The 16545-nt window shown below is 37.8% G+C and overlaps 2 protein-coding genes across 3 annotated transcripts; one reads left to right on the plus strand and one right to left on the minus strand.

Moving 5' to 3' along the window:
* The first annotated feature begins 732 nt into the window (after positions 1-732).
* On the plus strand, positions 733-6928 carry znf367 (zinc finger protein 367). The gene is made up of 5 exons (XM_015377148.1): positions 733-1255; positions 2632-2782; positions 3301-3420; positions 3698-3836; positions 4322-6928. The coding sequence occupies exons 1-5, from the start codon at positions 980-982 to the stop codon at positions 4578-4580; spliced, it is 945 nt and encodes a 314-aa protein (XP_015232634.1). The 5' UTR covers positions 733-979; the 3' UTR covers positions 4581-6928.
* A 19-nt stretch (positions 6929-6947) lies between these two features.
* slc35d2 (solute carrier family 35 (UDP-GlcNAc/UDP-glucose transporter), member D2) lies at positions 6948-13598 on the minus strand. Of its 2 annotated transcripts, XM_015377150.1 has the most exons (12): positions 13382-13598; positions 13261-13294; positions 13101-13187; positions 10294-10361; positions 10132-10203; positions 9978-10046; positions 9760-9862; positions 8936-9028; positions 8784-8851; positions 8627-8705; positions 8331-8413; positions 6948-7232 (listed from the first exon to the last, which is right to left on the minus strand). In XM_015377150.1, the coding sequence occupies exons 1-12, from the start codon at positions 13522-13524 to the stop codon at positions 7100-7102; spliced, it is 1032 nt and encodes a 343-aa protein (XP_015232636.1). In that variant the 5' UTR covers positions 13525-13598; the 3' UTR covers positions 6948-7099. The 2 variants fall into 2 exon arrangements, with proteins under 2 accessions (XP_015232636.1, XP_015232635.1); XM_015377149.1 differs by having other exon boundaries at positions 8627-8851.
* Between the last annotated feature and the right edge of the window lie 2947 nt (positions 13599-16545).

Below are 16545 nucleotides of genomic sequence, written 5' to 3' on the forward strand. Positions count from 1 at the left end.
ACCTTTTGTTACCCTGTGCAATATCTGTTTCTCTATATTTGACACCAAGTGCAATAACTATATATATATATATAAATATAATCTATCTGTCATCAGCCTGTCTGTGTAGTTTGCTCTATTTTATGAAATCCTTTGAAGTTGAAAAAGTCCTAAAAGGCTTTTTTTTTTTAATTATTTTTTATTGAAAGTTACCATGCCACAGGTGGTAAAACATCTAAGAAACTATAAAGTTTATGAACAGCAACAAGAATCTCTGGTGTAAACTCTGTTTAATGGTAGGTTTCAGTTTCTTCTAACACAGTTCATCCTTTGTACATTTATATCCGCCCTAGAATGATTACGTAACTTTGGCGCCCCTGGGCCTTTCCGTTCCCTTTAAAGCCAAAAAAAACCGAACAAAAACCGTGTAATAACATAAACAGACATCTCAGCGCGGGAAAGAGCCATCTGCCAGCTAAAAGTTAACCGCTCTTCACTCTTATTGGCTACTTTTCACGTTCTCCTTGTCCTCATTGGCCAATATGGGTGTCAATTTACAAGAGCGCGCGACAGTTGTTTAAATTCCATTGGACAATAAAGGCTCTACGCAATGTGCGGACGACGCAGTGTTGTGGCCTGTGATTGGTTAAAGGCGCCGTTGAGTACAACGCTCCTATTGGCTACTGCTGGCAGTGTGGGAAGATTCCTGAAGGCCATTGGATTGGAGTCTGCTCAGGCGGGAGTTTGCAACGCGGGACGATACTTCAGAGGGCGACTGAGGATTGTTCAGAGGAGCTGCTGCGGCTGAAGGGAAATCTTATAAACGCTCATTATTTGGCGACCTTTAGGGAAAATATATATTTTTGTACCTCTATGGAAATGAAGGACATATTAATCCCAGATTGAAAAAGCGCCGTTCGGGACACTTTTTTTTGTAAGAAAACGGAAACTTATTTCTTTCTTTGATATTTTAGGCACTTGTACAACTATTTTAAATAGAATGGCCGATAGCAAGCATCCGCACGTTATCTTCTGCAACGACTCACCCAAAAGGGTTTTGGTATCTGTCATCAAGACTCCCATCAAACCCAGAAAACCGGAGAGCCTGACTCCGACCAGCCCGGGCTTCAGCGACTTCATGGTCTACCCCTGGAAGTGGGGGGAGAACGCCCACAATGTGACCCTGAGTCCGGGCTCGGGGAGCGGGGCCGCTTCCCCAACTGGGTCCCAAACAGCCACGGAGGCGGACAGCGCTGCTTCCCCGGACCAGATCAAGGTAAACAGATCTGAAACATCTAACAGAACCCGACACAATGCTTAGGTTGAATCAACTACTTAATATTAGAGCTCAACTTTTACAAATTACTCTTATTATCATTAATTAATTAATAATAACACTAATTAACTACTCATTATTTATACATGTATCTGTCAGGCATGCAAAAATCAACATCTTCAGAGATATATTAAACTTGGATATGTTCTGCTGATCGATAAAGATGGGGAGTCATTTAAAAAGTAGAAAAAAACGCCCGCGCTTTGGGTGTGACAGTATGGATTTTAAACCCTGCAGCTGCTCTTAAAGATGACGTGTAGCCGCGCGCCAAAAATGTAACCGGAAATGAATGAGCTACAATGAAACCTTTATTACACGTGAGATTAAAGACATCAGAAGCAACGTGGTGGAGTGGAAATAACCATCCTCAACCCATCTCTCTTTACTTTTGTGATATGGACTCTTGTAGATTTGCATTTTAATATTCCACCACTGCAATTCTTCTGTTTTTATTTTTTATTCTTATTATTCCCTGGTGAAGGAAATGACAACCTGCTTTGTGCAGAAACATCTGTTAGTCTGTACATTTAATAAGATGGGAATAGAACCACCCCTTTAATAAAAAGGTTTATGATAACATTGTAAATAAACATTACTTTAGCTAGAAATTGAGATCCAGGATAATTTTTTTAGGTTCATAACTATAGATTACAATGTATATCAATAGAGAACCATAAAATGAATGGAACGTCAAAGCATATATTATAATTTTAAGAGTTTTTTGGAAGACTTATTAAGCTTAGTTGTATATAGTCTTGAATTGTTTTGCAGGTATCTAGAATTAATTTTTCCAGTCTAGCCATCCTTTAAATCCAATCACATCAGATGCAGCTCAATCCTAATTACACACAATTACTGAAATTCAGAAGATCTTGTATTGCCAGTTGTTAAAGAATAGTTAACTGCGCAGGGAAGTAAAGCGATAGTGGGAAGGAATGACTGCATTTAAACGGCCAGGACCCTCCAGTAAAAAAAAACAGCAGACATAAGACTAGAGGTTGAGGGCATGCAGAAATAAAATGAAAAAGAAATACAGAATAGTTTCAGGACTATTTTCTATGGAAAAGTGAAAGTGTAAAAAGAGTTAAAGGCAGCAGTAGCTCAATTACAAGCCAGCAGTATTTGTTAAAGGCTGCCATTATAACAGTTATTTGGAGCCATTTGTTTCTGTTTTTGACCCCTTCGAGGTCTAAAACACAAACACTGGGACATTTGACCTAATTTAAAATCCATGCACACTGTTATGGTACTGGTCTGTGGAAATTAGCTTTAGCCACCTTTGTCTCTGCTAATATCCGTCTATGTCGGGTTGTCAGGACGGTATCCGCAGAGGCCGGCCTCGAGCAGACACAGTCCGGGAGCTGATAAGTGAAGGCGAGACCTCCTCCAGCCGCATCCGATGCAACATCTGCAACAGGGTGTTCCCCAGAGAGAAGTCACTGCAGGCTCATAAGCGAACACACACAGGTGAGAGTGTGAGATAACCCGCAGGAGGGGGGGGGGTGAAGATGCAAGACAAAACTGATGAGAGGATGCACACCCTGGCTGGATTTACAGAGCTTTTCTGGGCATAATGACCACTGCTAACTTTCTACAGTTTAGCCAGATACATCCAGCCGCACTCACTGGGAATAGCAAAGGAAATGTTTATTGGCAGGACGAAATATCTGATCTGTGCATCTTTATTAATTTAATATATTCTATACATTCTATATAGAGATAACATAAGGTTGCTGAAAAGCCCTGTGCTGCTAGACTGGGAGCAAACCAAGTGTCTTTAATTCAGGATCTTTTAAAGGTGAAATGACAATAAAACAGAGCAAATGTTACTGTCTAAAAAAAATCGCTTGAAAACATTGTTTAACCTTGAAAACTACCTGGAAGCTTTTTTCCTACAGTGTATTTCTAGTATATTCCTCTATTTACCTGCTTTGTGTAAATAGGAATGTGTGTTTGTACTCAAAAGTATCCCCCTATCCATCCAGGAGAGAGACCCTATCTGTGCGACTACCCAAACTGCGGGAAGGCGTTTGTCCAGAGCGGTCAGCTGAAGACTCACCAGCGGCTGCACACCGGGGAGAAACCATTCGTCTGCTCAGAGAAAGGTGCGCCAGACATGCTTAGAAAAACAAAACAACTTAATCATCAGTTCTGTCAAATCAAACCCAGACCTTTTCTTACTTTCACTTTTAGTCACCTTTAGGTACTTTTCAGTAGTGGGGGGGGGGGGTGTTCATTTGGAGTGTTTGGAAAGTACCCGAAAACACAGCATGAGTAGATGCACTGCGTCTGATTAAAAAACAGAGATCTGCTTTATTTACCACCTGAAAGAACCATGCATGGGTTTTAGATGTTTCGGCTGATCCCCGTTTTTCTGTGCAGGTTGTGGCAGTCGTTTCACTCACGCCAACCGTCACTGCCCCAAGCATCCTTTCTCACGTCTCAACAGAGAGGAACCGAAGGCGGGTCTGGGAAAGGCTCAGTCTGTGGATAACAAGGCCGTGGCAGAGTGGCTAGCTAAGTAAGTAAACGCCCACTAGAGAAGCAGAGCTGAAAAACTTTTGATGTTGTTATCATCCTGTTTTGATTTCTTTCTTTGGACAAATTGGATGAAGTAAAAATTGCCACATTTTTCAAATAATTTAATTTCTTTGTATATCTTTAAAAAAAAAACAAAAAAAAAAACAACAACAGCAATGCTGGTGTTGCCAGTTTTTTTTTTTTATATATATATAAAAAATTATGAAAAAATGGCTCTTTCTGCTAGTAAATTAATAATTAGAGTCAAATGACAACATTAGGATAGGCTATGACAATGTTGTATATGGTTGGGAAATAGTGTCTTGCTGTATTTTCTTCAAGAATATCTAAATTCTATTCTATTTTTCAAATTCAGTAAAAACAAAAAGAAAGGAAGCCAATCTTTTTGGTCAGCTGTCTCACAAAAAAATGTTCTACATATGAGAGAACTGACAGATGGGATGAACACCCTCCTTTATCTCTCAGGTACTGGCAAACCCGCGAGCAGCGTGCCCCTACAACTACCAAGATGAAGCCGCAGGGCAAGGCGAGGCCGGAGGACCAAGAGCAGCACGATCCCATGGGGTTTCTGCATTCTGACGAGGAGAACGGAGACGAGCAGGAGGCCATCGAGGAGGAGAAGGGTAATCCGGGCGGTGCAGCCAGGCGACGCCTTCAGGAGCAGAGGGAGCGTCTCCACGGTGCTCTGGCCCTCATTGAGCTGGCCAACAACCTGTCTGCTTGAAGACCCCCCCTCCCCACCCAGGACTCTCCCAACCTTCTCTAATCGCCTTCCTGCAGTTATGTGCTGTAGCTAAACGTTCTTCATAAACGCAGATCAACGCCTAGTTTAGTTTACTTTATAAAGTTGTAAAACCAGACTTTGAGAAAGAAGCTGACTTGGCCTGAGATCAGTGTTAAAGCACAGAATACCCCCCCCCCCCCATCAGCACCAGGAAGGCACAAGCTAAAGCACCTTACTCAGCTTCCATTTTAACCTTTTGGCTGCTATAAATGTAGGTTTTACAACATGAAGAATGTCTCTTTCCTGTCTTCTAAAGGCACAGAAAGAATACCTATTGTTTTAATTTGATTTTGTTTGCACTTTGGTAACGAGTTATTTTCTTTTCTTTTTTTTTTTAAGTATATTGTGGGAAAAAAAGTGTATGACTGATATGTGTGTAAATATGTGTGGATTAAGCTCAGATGGACAGAAAGACGCAGGGTGTGTTCACTGGTCCAACCGTCAGATGCCCTTAAAGAACAGAGAAAGCTGAAGTGAAATGGTTTAAGCCGCGCTGTTACTACCCTGTTCACCAAACCTGGATGCGTTACCGAGCACACGAGAGGCAATCATTGCAAGCCTAATCCAGAAGTCTGGTCATGCAAAAAGCTTGTTTATAACCAACAAAAAGAAACTAGCCCCCTGGTCTGTTAATGTTGCCATTCTTTGCTAAGCCAGCCAAGTAGTTCCTGTTTTCTGGACTTGATTCATGCATATTCTGATTGTTATCAATGCTGGTTTCCTTGTCACAAATAGGCATGGGCCAATTACCAACAGTTTGAAACACAAGAGTTTGCTCCAGTTGTGTGGATTATAGAGTAAGGCAGATCTGCTGTGCACTGTACATCAGCTGGCTCAAAGATTTTTTTTTTTTCCTCAGCCAGAAGACAAGCTAATTGTAAAAAAATAACCATCCAGTGTTATCTCTGCCTGAAGCTGCACATTGCTGCTCAGCAGCTTAAAGAAAAGACCCCCTGTTGTTTAAAAGAAAGGCTTTTATAGTCCTATCGGGTTTAGAGGACACTGAGTTAAAGCTATAGTAGGGTTCAGCTGAACATAGATTATGGATGTATGTAAACTGGCTGATAGAAGGTGACATCACGTGGTTTTCCCTACTACGATAAAGGCAAGCCAGAGCACAGCTTGATCAGATGACGTTAGCTTTTACCGCTTCCTACTACAAAAACGCTTCCTACTGTACTGACAAAAAGGGACGGCAGAAAAAGGGATAAAAAGCACTTAAACTTCAGACCTCTAGTTAATATTCTCTTATGTCTGCGTAGAATCCATGGTAATGTTACCATGTTTTCCCTAATTAAATAAACTGGATCTTATTCCACATTTGACGTATTTAGTCCCCATACATAGAATAGTAGATGGAATAAAAATTGGTCCATGCCTAAACACAAGGGAAAGCTGGTGGCACAAGGTTGTTTTTTTTTTGTTTTTTTTTTCTCTAGGATGGCTCGTCATCTTTTATATTAAAAGCTGAGAGACCAGATGTGATGCTGACACGGCATGGAAACGGCGTGCTTATTCAGTCTAATTTTAACTTTTTTGTATTTATTTAACCTTTTCTTTCTTTTAGGCTGACATCGTGATCCTATCTTTGAGTGCTGGAATCATTATTTAATCGTGTGACAAATAAATCCAAACTTTGTAAAGCATCAATGTCATTAAAAGTGCCGGCTGTAGAGGTTGGATTAAGCTTGCAATGCAGTTAAGGTTTGATTTCATCGTTGGTGCAGGAAATTGATTTTTGTTTTCTTTTTCTAAAGAAAGTGTTGCTGGGGTGATTTTTGGATTGATTTCAACTTTATTTTCTTTCTGGAATGCGACACTACATCTTTGAACACTGTAAGAAGCCCCCATCGATGAAAACCCTCATGCTAGCTGTGCTCTTTTAATCTGGCTTACAAATTACCTTTTAAAGAGGCAAAGTAATAATCCCAGAAGAAGAAGATTAAACCAAATGAATTAATAATCCAAATTTTAATCTACTTGGTAGCGCCTCAACCCCCTAGTCTGTTTTTTTTCTGGTTTGAGTAAATTAAGGCATTTAATATATATATAAAATATAGTGTTTTTTTAGTAAACAACATGAGTATGCACACTATTTACGGAAAGCTTTGAAGTTTTAATTTTAGATTTTTTGCTTCAGCTAAACTCCTTCAGCAGTGTTGATTATTGACAGTATAGAGGGATCCTGCTTGCTGTTAGATGTTTGTATTTCCATGTAAACATGAGATTTCTCTGACAGGCTGCCCACACTGTTCTCTCATAGGTGATCATCAATAAACATTCACTGAATCCGACACGTTTGTGGCATTTCTTATTTATTTTGGTTTAAAATCTGGATTAAATAGCATTAGAATTAGAGGTTAATAGATTTATTTTTAGAAAAAGAGAAACAATGAAGTGCTAAATTTTGAAAATGCTTCAATATGAAGCAGGATAACGCCACCTAGTGGTTTGTGTTTTTATCTTTGGCTCAGTTTCTTTGATAGATCCTCAGTAATGGGAATCTTCTGCTCTTGTGTTTCCTCTGGGTTGTTTCCAGGTGGCTGACTGCTGTTGAAGGTGAGGAATGAGTAAGCCAGTCCTCCTGACATGCTGCAGAAAAAAAGAAATGAACAGTGTTTGTTCTGAGGGGTGTATAATGTCCACATAGCCTTGAAATGTTTGCGATTATACTTTGATTCTGAGAAACTGCAAGTAATGCTTTAATTATAGGATATATTTTAAAGAAGATACTTTCTGTTAAAAAAAACAAACTGCTTTTTATATATTGATTGATACCTTTATCTTTTATTTTTCTTTCTCACCACTTTTAGCTCCTGTCAAACTAATTTCTTTATGACTGCTCAGAGCTGAGAGAACATTTTAAAAATGGTGCATATTAGGCTCTCAGCAAGGCAGGTTAATGTAGACAAACTTTTAAAATATACCTGTTAATGTAAAGATTTTTACTGATAAATATTGCTGAAAACAAACCAAACTACAACATATTTTCTTGTTCTCACCACTAACTTTCAGTGTTTTTTAGACCACACAATGATCTACCACTTAATATATTAACGCTTTTCATGCAAGCAGGATGGATATCATATAGTAGTTAATGAAAACAGTGTAAAAAATGTTTTTTAGCCTATACAAGAGCAATTTTAATTAAAAAAAATAAATAATTGTATGTTTTTTGCAGGAGGAACTTTATTTAGATTATTAAGAGATCTGTTTTACTCACATGAGATCATTTATAAGAAAATACTTTTCATTTCCATGGCCCATTAATAAATATACTTAATACTTATGGAAGCACATCAGTGCCCCTGTCATGAAAAAAAGAGCTTAAATCTCATAATAATGACTTTGCAAGCTAATTATTATTAGATAAAAGGTTGTTTTTTTCTATGAGACAAGTGGAAATAGGATTCCACATCAATGTAACAATTTGTGACATTTGGAAAAAATTTTCAAGCAGCTTTTCAACTCCATAAAACAGAGTTTAAACCTGGAAATCTGATGCTTAAAATCAGCATTTAAATGTGATCATTCAAACTAAGAAAATATGTCCGAAAATGTAAAATTCATCAAGATGGGGAATCAATGCAAGATCATGCTTTATATGGGTGGTGCTATTCAAAGTGTCATTCAGTATTTACACAAAAATAAAGATAAAATAGCCAAGAAAAAACAAAGATCAATCCTCACCAAATGCTGAGTCCGAGGAAGTTAGTCCAGGAGAACAGGTAGTCTCCACCTACAAAGATGCCGACATAAGCTACGGCTACATTCTGAGAGGAGGAGAAATCAAAAGTTACAAGCAGTCTGTAAATATTTAAGCCACACAATAATTAGGAAACAAGAAAAGCCTGAAAAACCGGAAAGTTAAGCTCCGAGTAGGGGTTTGTAGGACAAGAACACAGCTGCAGATCTCAGTTTTCCTGCATTGTGTGAGGTGTTTCATTTTTTTCATGGTTTTAAAGGACTCGTCAGATGGCTCTTACCTTTATGGCCCCCACAACAGTGGTTGTAAGTGCTGAGTTATAATAGCTGCAGAGGACTATTGAGTACATCAATACAAATCTGATGAGAAAAACAGAAAAGGTGAAAAGAATCCCATAATAATTGGTCAGAATGTGGTGTTGGGTTGGTGTGACATACCCCATGAAGCAGGACAAAAGAAAACATACGATAAATATAATGTTGTTCCAGTCCTTAAATGATAATGCCTGAGGGTAAAACACAAGGCCAGATAAGCAAAAGACTTCCAGCTTTGGACTGCAAAAACAACCCTGCAGAGCGTATGCTTTAACCTTGTGTAAATCTCCAATGAATGCACTGGCCAAGATGGTGGGTAAGACGATGATCAGTGAATTGTAAAATAGGACACCATACTTCCCAAGGCCCTGTGTACACACAGAGCAGAAGATAAGCTAAAAAAAATAGTTTTTAATACCCAGTTAGATTTTTTTAAGTGCTAAAATACACGATTCAAAACAGCTTTAATTTAAACACAAAGTTTACTCCAAAAAAAAATAGACAGACGCTCCTACAAACACAAAAACACTATTAACTCTATCTAAAATATTTTATTCATTCTTTTTAATTGCATCAAATAAATATTTATACTTTCTTCATAGTCTTAAGGATTTACAGCAATTAAAACAGACCGTTTCCAGATATTACCTGAAAATCTGATTTACACCCTTTAACAGGAACTGACTTCTGTAGCCAGATGAACGTTGTCACATTTTTCTGAGTTTCAGGTACTGTTCATTTGCAGGTGGTAAATGATTTTCTGAACATACTCCACCACCACATCCTATGACAATAAAAGCAGCCAAAGTCCAATGGAAAAAAATGACAGGCACTAGAAAAAACCCTAGAAGACTAATGATCACAAATATTCTAGAAGATCAAAAAAAGAATCAGACTCCTTCAAAGCAATGGATTTGTCTGTCCTAAACTGTAGATTTGAGAATATTTGAAATGGAATAATGTTATTGTAATTAAGCTGCAGTTTCGGTTTGCTTAGGATAAAAAAAGTGCATTATAATTCACAAAAAATTACAAAAAAAAGAACATCTAAATAGTATCTGGTGGTGTAACCACTATATAGGATGTGCACTAATGCTACCTGATCACCAAGTTTTTTCTTTGTGTAAACACCAGTGGCTGCAGTGAAGGCATCATTCAGCAGGATGAAGGTGTAGGCCTCCACGTCAAAGGCCAGATCAGAACTGAAATGGTTGAAAAGATTACAAAAAAGGCAAAAAATCGACACAATAACCACACTACAATCATCCAATATTCAGAAATAAAATCAATTTGAAAAAAAAAAAAAAAAAATCTGACCTGGCAGCCACCATGGCCCCAAAGACTATTGTCACAACACTGCAAATGATACGTCTTGGAAATGTTTTTCTACAAGGAAAAGAATACTCAAGTAGGGAGCTCAAATAAAAAAAAGCAGAAGAAATAATGATTTAAGAATTCAGGGAGTTCTTACCTTAACAAATAAGCTTCCAGGATCATTGTCATCAGTATGGTGAATTTCCGCAAGACTGTAAACATGGGTAAACTGTAAGAGAGCTGTTCGTTAGTCATCATAGTGTGCTAAGGTTCAGCAGATGTCAAATCTGAGGTATCCTGCATGTGAGGCAGGTGAGACCTGAGTTTTTTGGTGCTCGCCAGTCCTGTTACATGGTTTCCAACATACAGCAAGGGAAGAGGGAAGATCTGTCAAAAAAACACAACATAAAAATATGCATATATAAAATGATTTATAGATACTATCCAGATGTTTTCTTCAACAGCATTGATAAAGTGAGGTGATGAGGTATAGATTCTAATACAGGATTTCACTGAATTATGGTGTCATATAAACTTCTGCAAACTTCCCTAACGTTCCCCAACCCAAAGCCCTGGTGAATGATTCTGTGTGATGGTATCTTTAAAACCTCTTGTGCTATATATCTGTATTTTTTATGCTTATTCGTCACTTCTGAAAGCAATAAATTCTGCACTGTAGGAGTAAATCCTACAAAAATCTTTACTGCTGTAGAGTAGAGAGCATGTAGTTTAATCTCATCCCAGATTCATAGCACCAGTAGTGGAGAGTGATCTAGTGGCTTTGCAGAAATCTCACTGGCTAGTCTATTATTGGGGGGGTTGATTTATGGTGGAGGATTGTTGAGGGTTTTTAGTTAGGGAAAAGTGACGTGAACAATGAGTTTCTCCCTTTGCATGAATGCCTTGGTAGATTTTTTAATCTGCTTTAAACCTTTTCCTTGTTGGAGAATGAACAAACTAGTGAGAAAGGCTGTTTCTGTCCTGGGCTGCGCTCTGGACTGAGTGGAGGAAGTAGCTAAGAGGAGGGTGCTGTCCAAGCTTGCATCCATCTTGAACAACACCTTCCACCCTCTTCACCAGACTTTAGAGGAGCTGAGCAGCTCCCTTAGTGAAAGACTTGTACACCCTGTTTGTAAAAAGGAGCGCTACTGCAGGTCATTCATCCCTGCTGCCATCACTCTGCAATGCGTAACTACAACAGCAATAACCTGTGCAATGTATAATGTGCAATAACTATTTGATACCCAGTGCACTAATCTAGTATAATGATCCTACTATAAAAAATAAAATAAAAAAGCTGTCATATGTGGAATGTATATACGTATATCCAATGCACTTTTTTCTTCCTTTGGCACCTTCTTCTTTGAATATTTTACCTGATGTAAAGAGTAAATTTCTCCACTGTGAGATCAATAAAGTGAATCAATCAATTATCCAACCCGTGCATAACTTCAGCTTTGAGACTGATGCTTGGACATCCTCCTCAAAAAGCTGTAAATAGTTGTTTGAATTCATCCACTTTACAAGAGTCTCAGTTCTAAAACCAGCCCCACAGCATGATGGAACCTCCACCAACTTTAAGAGTAGCTAGCAGGTGTTTATTTTATACAGTCTTTGGAGGTGAGCTCTGCATTTTCTGGTGCCACGGAGCCACATATGCAGCTTCTGTATTGTCCTTAGCCTAGCAGAGCTGGTTTAAACAGCAACTCTTCCTGTTGTCTGCCATATCCTGATTATACTTCTTATAGTTGAAGCAGTTTAAACCGTTTAAACGTCTAAGATTTTTGTTTGTAATTTCCCCCCCGAATCCTGGAAGATTGTAGTTCGCAGATTTATTTTGCTTTGAGAATCCTAAGATATCGCTTTCAGAAAAGGGATAAAGAAAAGCGCATATTAGGCAACTGAAGTAACCTTTATTACAAATGGACATCAACTGTATGAAGTTCAAGGCTAGGGGAGCTAATCCAATAAAAATGGTATAGTAAGCAATCAGTATCGATCAGTTAGATGCAGTCAAACAAAAAAAAATCCTTCCACAGACAGTAAACCTAAACGTTAAAAAACACTTCCTTCAAAATCTTTGTTTGGATGGGATCAGGGGATCCTTGGAAATAAAGACATACCACTGTTATATTTTTATTGCTGGAATTGTAATTGATTATTATGAAGGTTGAGATGACTTGTTCATATAATATAACTGCATACAACAGTGTAGTCATTTGCATACTGAGGCAGAAATGAAAACAGAAATGTAAATACGACAGGCGGAAATAAATAGCATGGAAGAAATAAATAGGGTGAAAAAATACAAAGGAGGAATAAACCAGACAAATATATTATAACAAGCACATAAACAAACACAGTAAAAAAATAAATAAAGTTGAAGAATGTAACAGAAAATAAATAAATAAATATGGTAATAATTACAAAGGCAAATAAACAAAGAAGCTAATAAAAAAGATATATATATATATATATATATATATATATATATCTTTATGTCTCACTGTATAATTTCATTTCTACCAACATTTATTTTTTTATTGTATTTTTTGGGGGGGAATTAATTGTATGCTTATTTCTTTTTGGAGCATTTATTTATTTCTGTATTTATATTTAATTATGGCAGGATTGGTCCTCCATACATCAATTCATTAAACTGACATTTAAAATATTTAAATTTTGCTTACATCTTTCATCCAGATATTTATGACTTAGTAAGATTTTATTTCCCATTTTGTTTACACAAGTGTAAAACAAAAACAAATTTCGTTTGGAACAGCTTTGTGGACAATTTCATCTTTTTTTTTTTTTTTAAAAGCGCAGCCTTGAAAAATAGTAAAAATGACTGTAAATTTACAGTTCTAAAATCTTTATATATATATATATATATGATGATAAAATATAATAAATATAAGAAAATACAATATAATAACCCATTTACAAAACATTCAGCAGTCTAGTGGCATACCCCATATACTGTATATAATATACAGAAAAAGTGAGGAGAAAATAAAATTCTCAACCTTTAATAGCATTTCTTTAGAAGTAGATATGTTTAGTATACTAATTTTCAATTACTGGTAGAAAAGTTATATCACATTTTGTAATATCTTAAACTCTTACTTTTAGGATGATGCTTTTATCAAAATCTGGAAACTTGACCGTGTTGTTTATTTTGGCTAAATATAAAACCACAATAGTAGTTATCATCTGAAAAGGAAGAAACAAAAGTCAGTTTTTTGCTTTACAGTAAAGGGAAATAATGAACAAAAGCAGAACTTACTTGTCCAATGCCCACAAACAGATAAGAGGGAAATCTGCAGAATCACAACACATAATACCATTTTCTAATAGTGATAATAATAGTTCCTGGTTGCCATACATGTGAGTGGACATTGTCCCACCTGTAGCTGGTCAGCACAGTTTTGTTCACCACGGTGATCAGAAACGAACTACCGGCGTAGAACAGCGCGGATGACAGCTTCAGGAGTCTGGGATGTTCCGCTGTTTCTAAGGAGACCTGCGCTGACATCTTCAGCTCCCTCATTACTACAGTAAACAGTTGGAAAGCAGACGTGTCGCTGCTGAAGTTGTGTGATCCGTTGGGTGGTTTCAGTTGTGCATTTCCTGGAAAACATTGGCCACATCCGAATGGGGGAAAGGTGGGCGGTACTCACTGTTACACAATTCAGAGGCGGATCACAAGTGACCAAGTAGTGAAACTCACACTGATGTGTATTTTTCTATTTAAATAGGCTATATTTAAACCGCCGGAGTGTAGTATTACACTGATAAAACTAGCTGTTGGAATGTATCCAGTAAATATATTTTTATTTGGCTGGACATTGGCCAAAAATATTTCTAAGTATCATTTCAGTTAAACAGCTAAATGGCTCCATCAAGGGGCCTGAAGGCTGAATGTCATCTGGTTTATCTGTTTTCAGTGTTTTATATATTCAGCTGCCCAGCATAAAGGGAGGGATGAGAGAAGCAGCAAACAAAATGCAATTTTTTATAAGCTGAAAGAACAGGTTATCTTTTGGTAAGTATGCATAAATAATTAGGAAGTTGGCACCATTTACAAACCATTCTGTATTTGTTTGCCCTGTTTTTTGACAGGGGCCCCTTTTTGAGTCACTTTCTGCAGAATCAGAATCAGATTTATTGCCAAGTAGGTTTGCACTTATCAGGAATTTGACTTGGCGTTGATGGTGCAGACATATTAAATATATGACCTGACCTGTGGAGTATACAAAGTCTACCATACAAGCTTGCATGGACTGATTCTAGAAACGTTTGGGGAAGAATAGGTGCTTATTGCATTCCAGCATGGTATCGTGCTTGGGTGTGCGCAATAAGTCATTCTGCCAACTAGATGCGGTGGGCTCCGCCCACAGTGTCCCAGATGCTGCAGCCCCGGAAGACAAGCAGGAGTCCGAGCCAGAACAGGGAAACAGATCAGAACAGGAGGGCTCAGAGGTCCAGGAGTCGTAAAACCGGTCAGGAATATCAGCGGGAACAGGAACAGGCTGGTCCAGGGTTCCAGGTGTCCACAGAGAGTTCAGGTAGGATGTTCAGATGGAAACCAGCAAGATCAGTGGTGCAGAGGCAGAACAGGTCAGGATATCAGGAACACTACGGAACACACAAAAAAACCCAACCCAGAACGCTCTCTCCACTGAGCCAAGACACGAACAGGGACGCTCAGTCGATAAGAGGCAGATCAGGATCAAGAAATCAGAAACACTATTGAACACTAAAACACTGCTCGCTCCACTGGCCCCCAAGAACGAGAACATTAAAGAGAGCATCATCATCAATGATCTGGCCATGATGGCTGAGCCTGAGCCATGTAAATAGAAGCCGCAGCAGGTGGATTAGATGAGCAGTAATGAACAACCGGGCAATTAGACAGGTGAATGGAGTGAGCAATTAGGGAGCTAAGATCATGACATATAAAAGCCTTTGGTGGTGATACTGGGGCTGGAGAACGAGAAAAGTTGTGGGGAGGCAGATATGATGAAGGTGGTAAAGGGGCAGTGGAGGGTGGCAGTTAAACTGGATGTGAGGGCATGTTAGATCTGAAACTTTAAATGCAGAGTCTTTAACGGTGATGGCTGAGGCAAAGGTGAGGAGCTGTACTTATTGGAGCTGGATCGCATGAGGTAATGGGTGAGCAGGTGAGAGAGTATTTCAGTTAAATCTAAGTCACTGGCTTTATATTTTAAGGAAAGAGCTTAAACTCAAAAAGTTGTGAACAGACACAGCCAGGCATGTTGCAGATGTTTTCCATCCAACTGGCGAATAATACAAAAAAAGCTGAAAGGAAGCTGAAAATAAAACCACTTTGAAGTTTGTATCTCTAGAAAAGTGAAAAAACATAAGAACGTATGATAAGTCAAAACTTTGGCAGTTTGCAGTTCAGTTTTCATCAAACTTTGATATGGTGCAAAAAAACAAGGTGCAGTTTCTGTAGCATCAGCTCTTCAGAAACACAAAACAAAAAGAAGCTAATGGATAGCGAGTGGTATTCTTGATTAGTATGTCATAAATCTTGAGTGTGGAACATCATAAAACAGAATTTTATTTTATTTCATATATTCAAGCATTTCCACACATATCAAGCTTAAAGGGGAAGTAGCCCATTTCCCCATCATTGGGTAAGGTAAAAATATAAAAAAAAAAAAAAATTGATATTAGGAGCTGAAAAATTGATATTAATAGCAGGCGGCAGAAAATCACAATATATATTTTGCTATATCCATTTCTACCCACAGCCCTAATTTCGACACCTTTTTTTCAACATAAAAAATGATAATAATTAACTATCTATCTAGGTTTAAATCTGATCAGTTCTGATGGAATTAAATCGAATCATATCAAATCGTCTCAAATCTAATCTGATATAATATAATATAAATCTACTGTTATGATGAGAATAGAATATAATTGTGCAAACCCCTAAACCTACCTCACACTGGCAAAGCAATACAGCTTTGAGCCCTAACTCTTACCCTAACCCTAACATTAAAAGAATACTGTTAACAAAACTGCCGTACTCTCATAAAATTTATAAAATAACCATAACCATGATTCCCCCTCTCAGTCAAAAGTATTGATGATTCTCCAAAGTGGAACGTAAAATAACTGAAATAATGACTATTTTACTTAATCTTTTAATTCGAGCATTTCATTTCTATAATTTTATGCTTTCCATTTCAAATTAAATAACCAACATAAATATGTTGCCTTGAAGTTAATAAGGAATCAAAATACAAAGTGAAATATATATTTTAAACCTGTATTAAAGCTACAGTGTGTAATAATTTCAGGGATATACAGTCAGAAATGTAATATATTATACATAACTATGTTATTTATCATCATCTATGAGCTCAGCCTCTTAACCTTAATATTTGCGTTGCCTTAGAATTCGTTATTTATAATTACATAGGAGCGGGTCTCGCAGCCATGGAGGCAGAGATCTTTGAGCTACGGCAGCGCAGAGCCAACAAACTAGCGATTGCGAGATCGCCCATTACGCTCGAAAGAGATGAACTGAGACGGT

Source organism: Cyprinodon variegatus, unplaced genomic scaffold (genome assembly GCF_000732505.1).
Source record: "Cyprinodon variegatus isolate N-32 unplaced genomic scaffold, C_variegatus-1.0 Scaffold147, whole genome shotgun sequence".
NCBI classification, from domain to species: domain Eukaryota; kingdom Metazoa; phylum Chordata; class Actinopteri; order Cyprinodontiformes; family Cyprinodontidae; genus Cyprinodon; species Cyprinodon variegatus.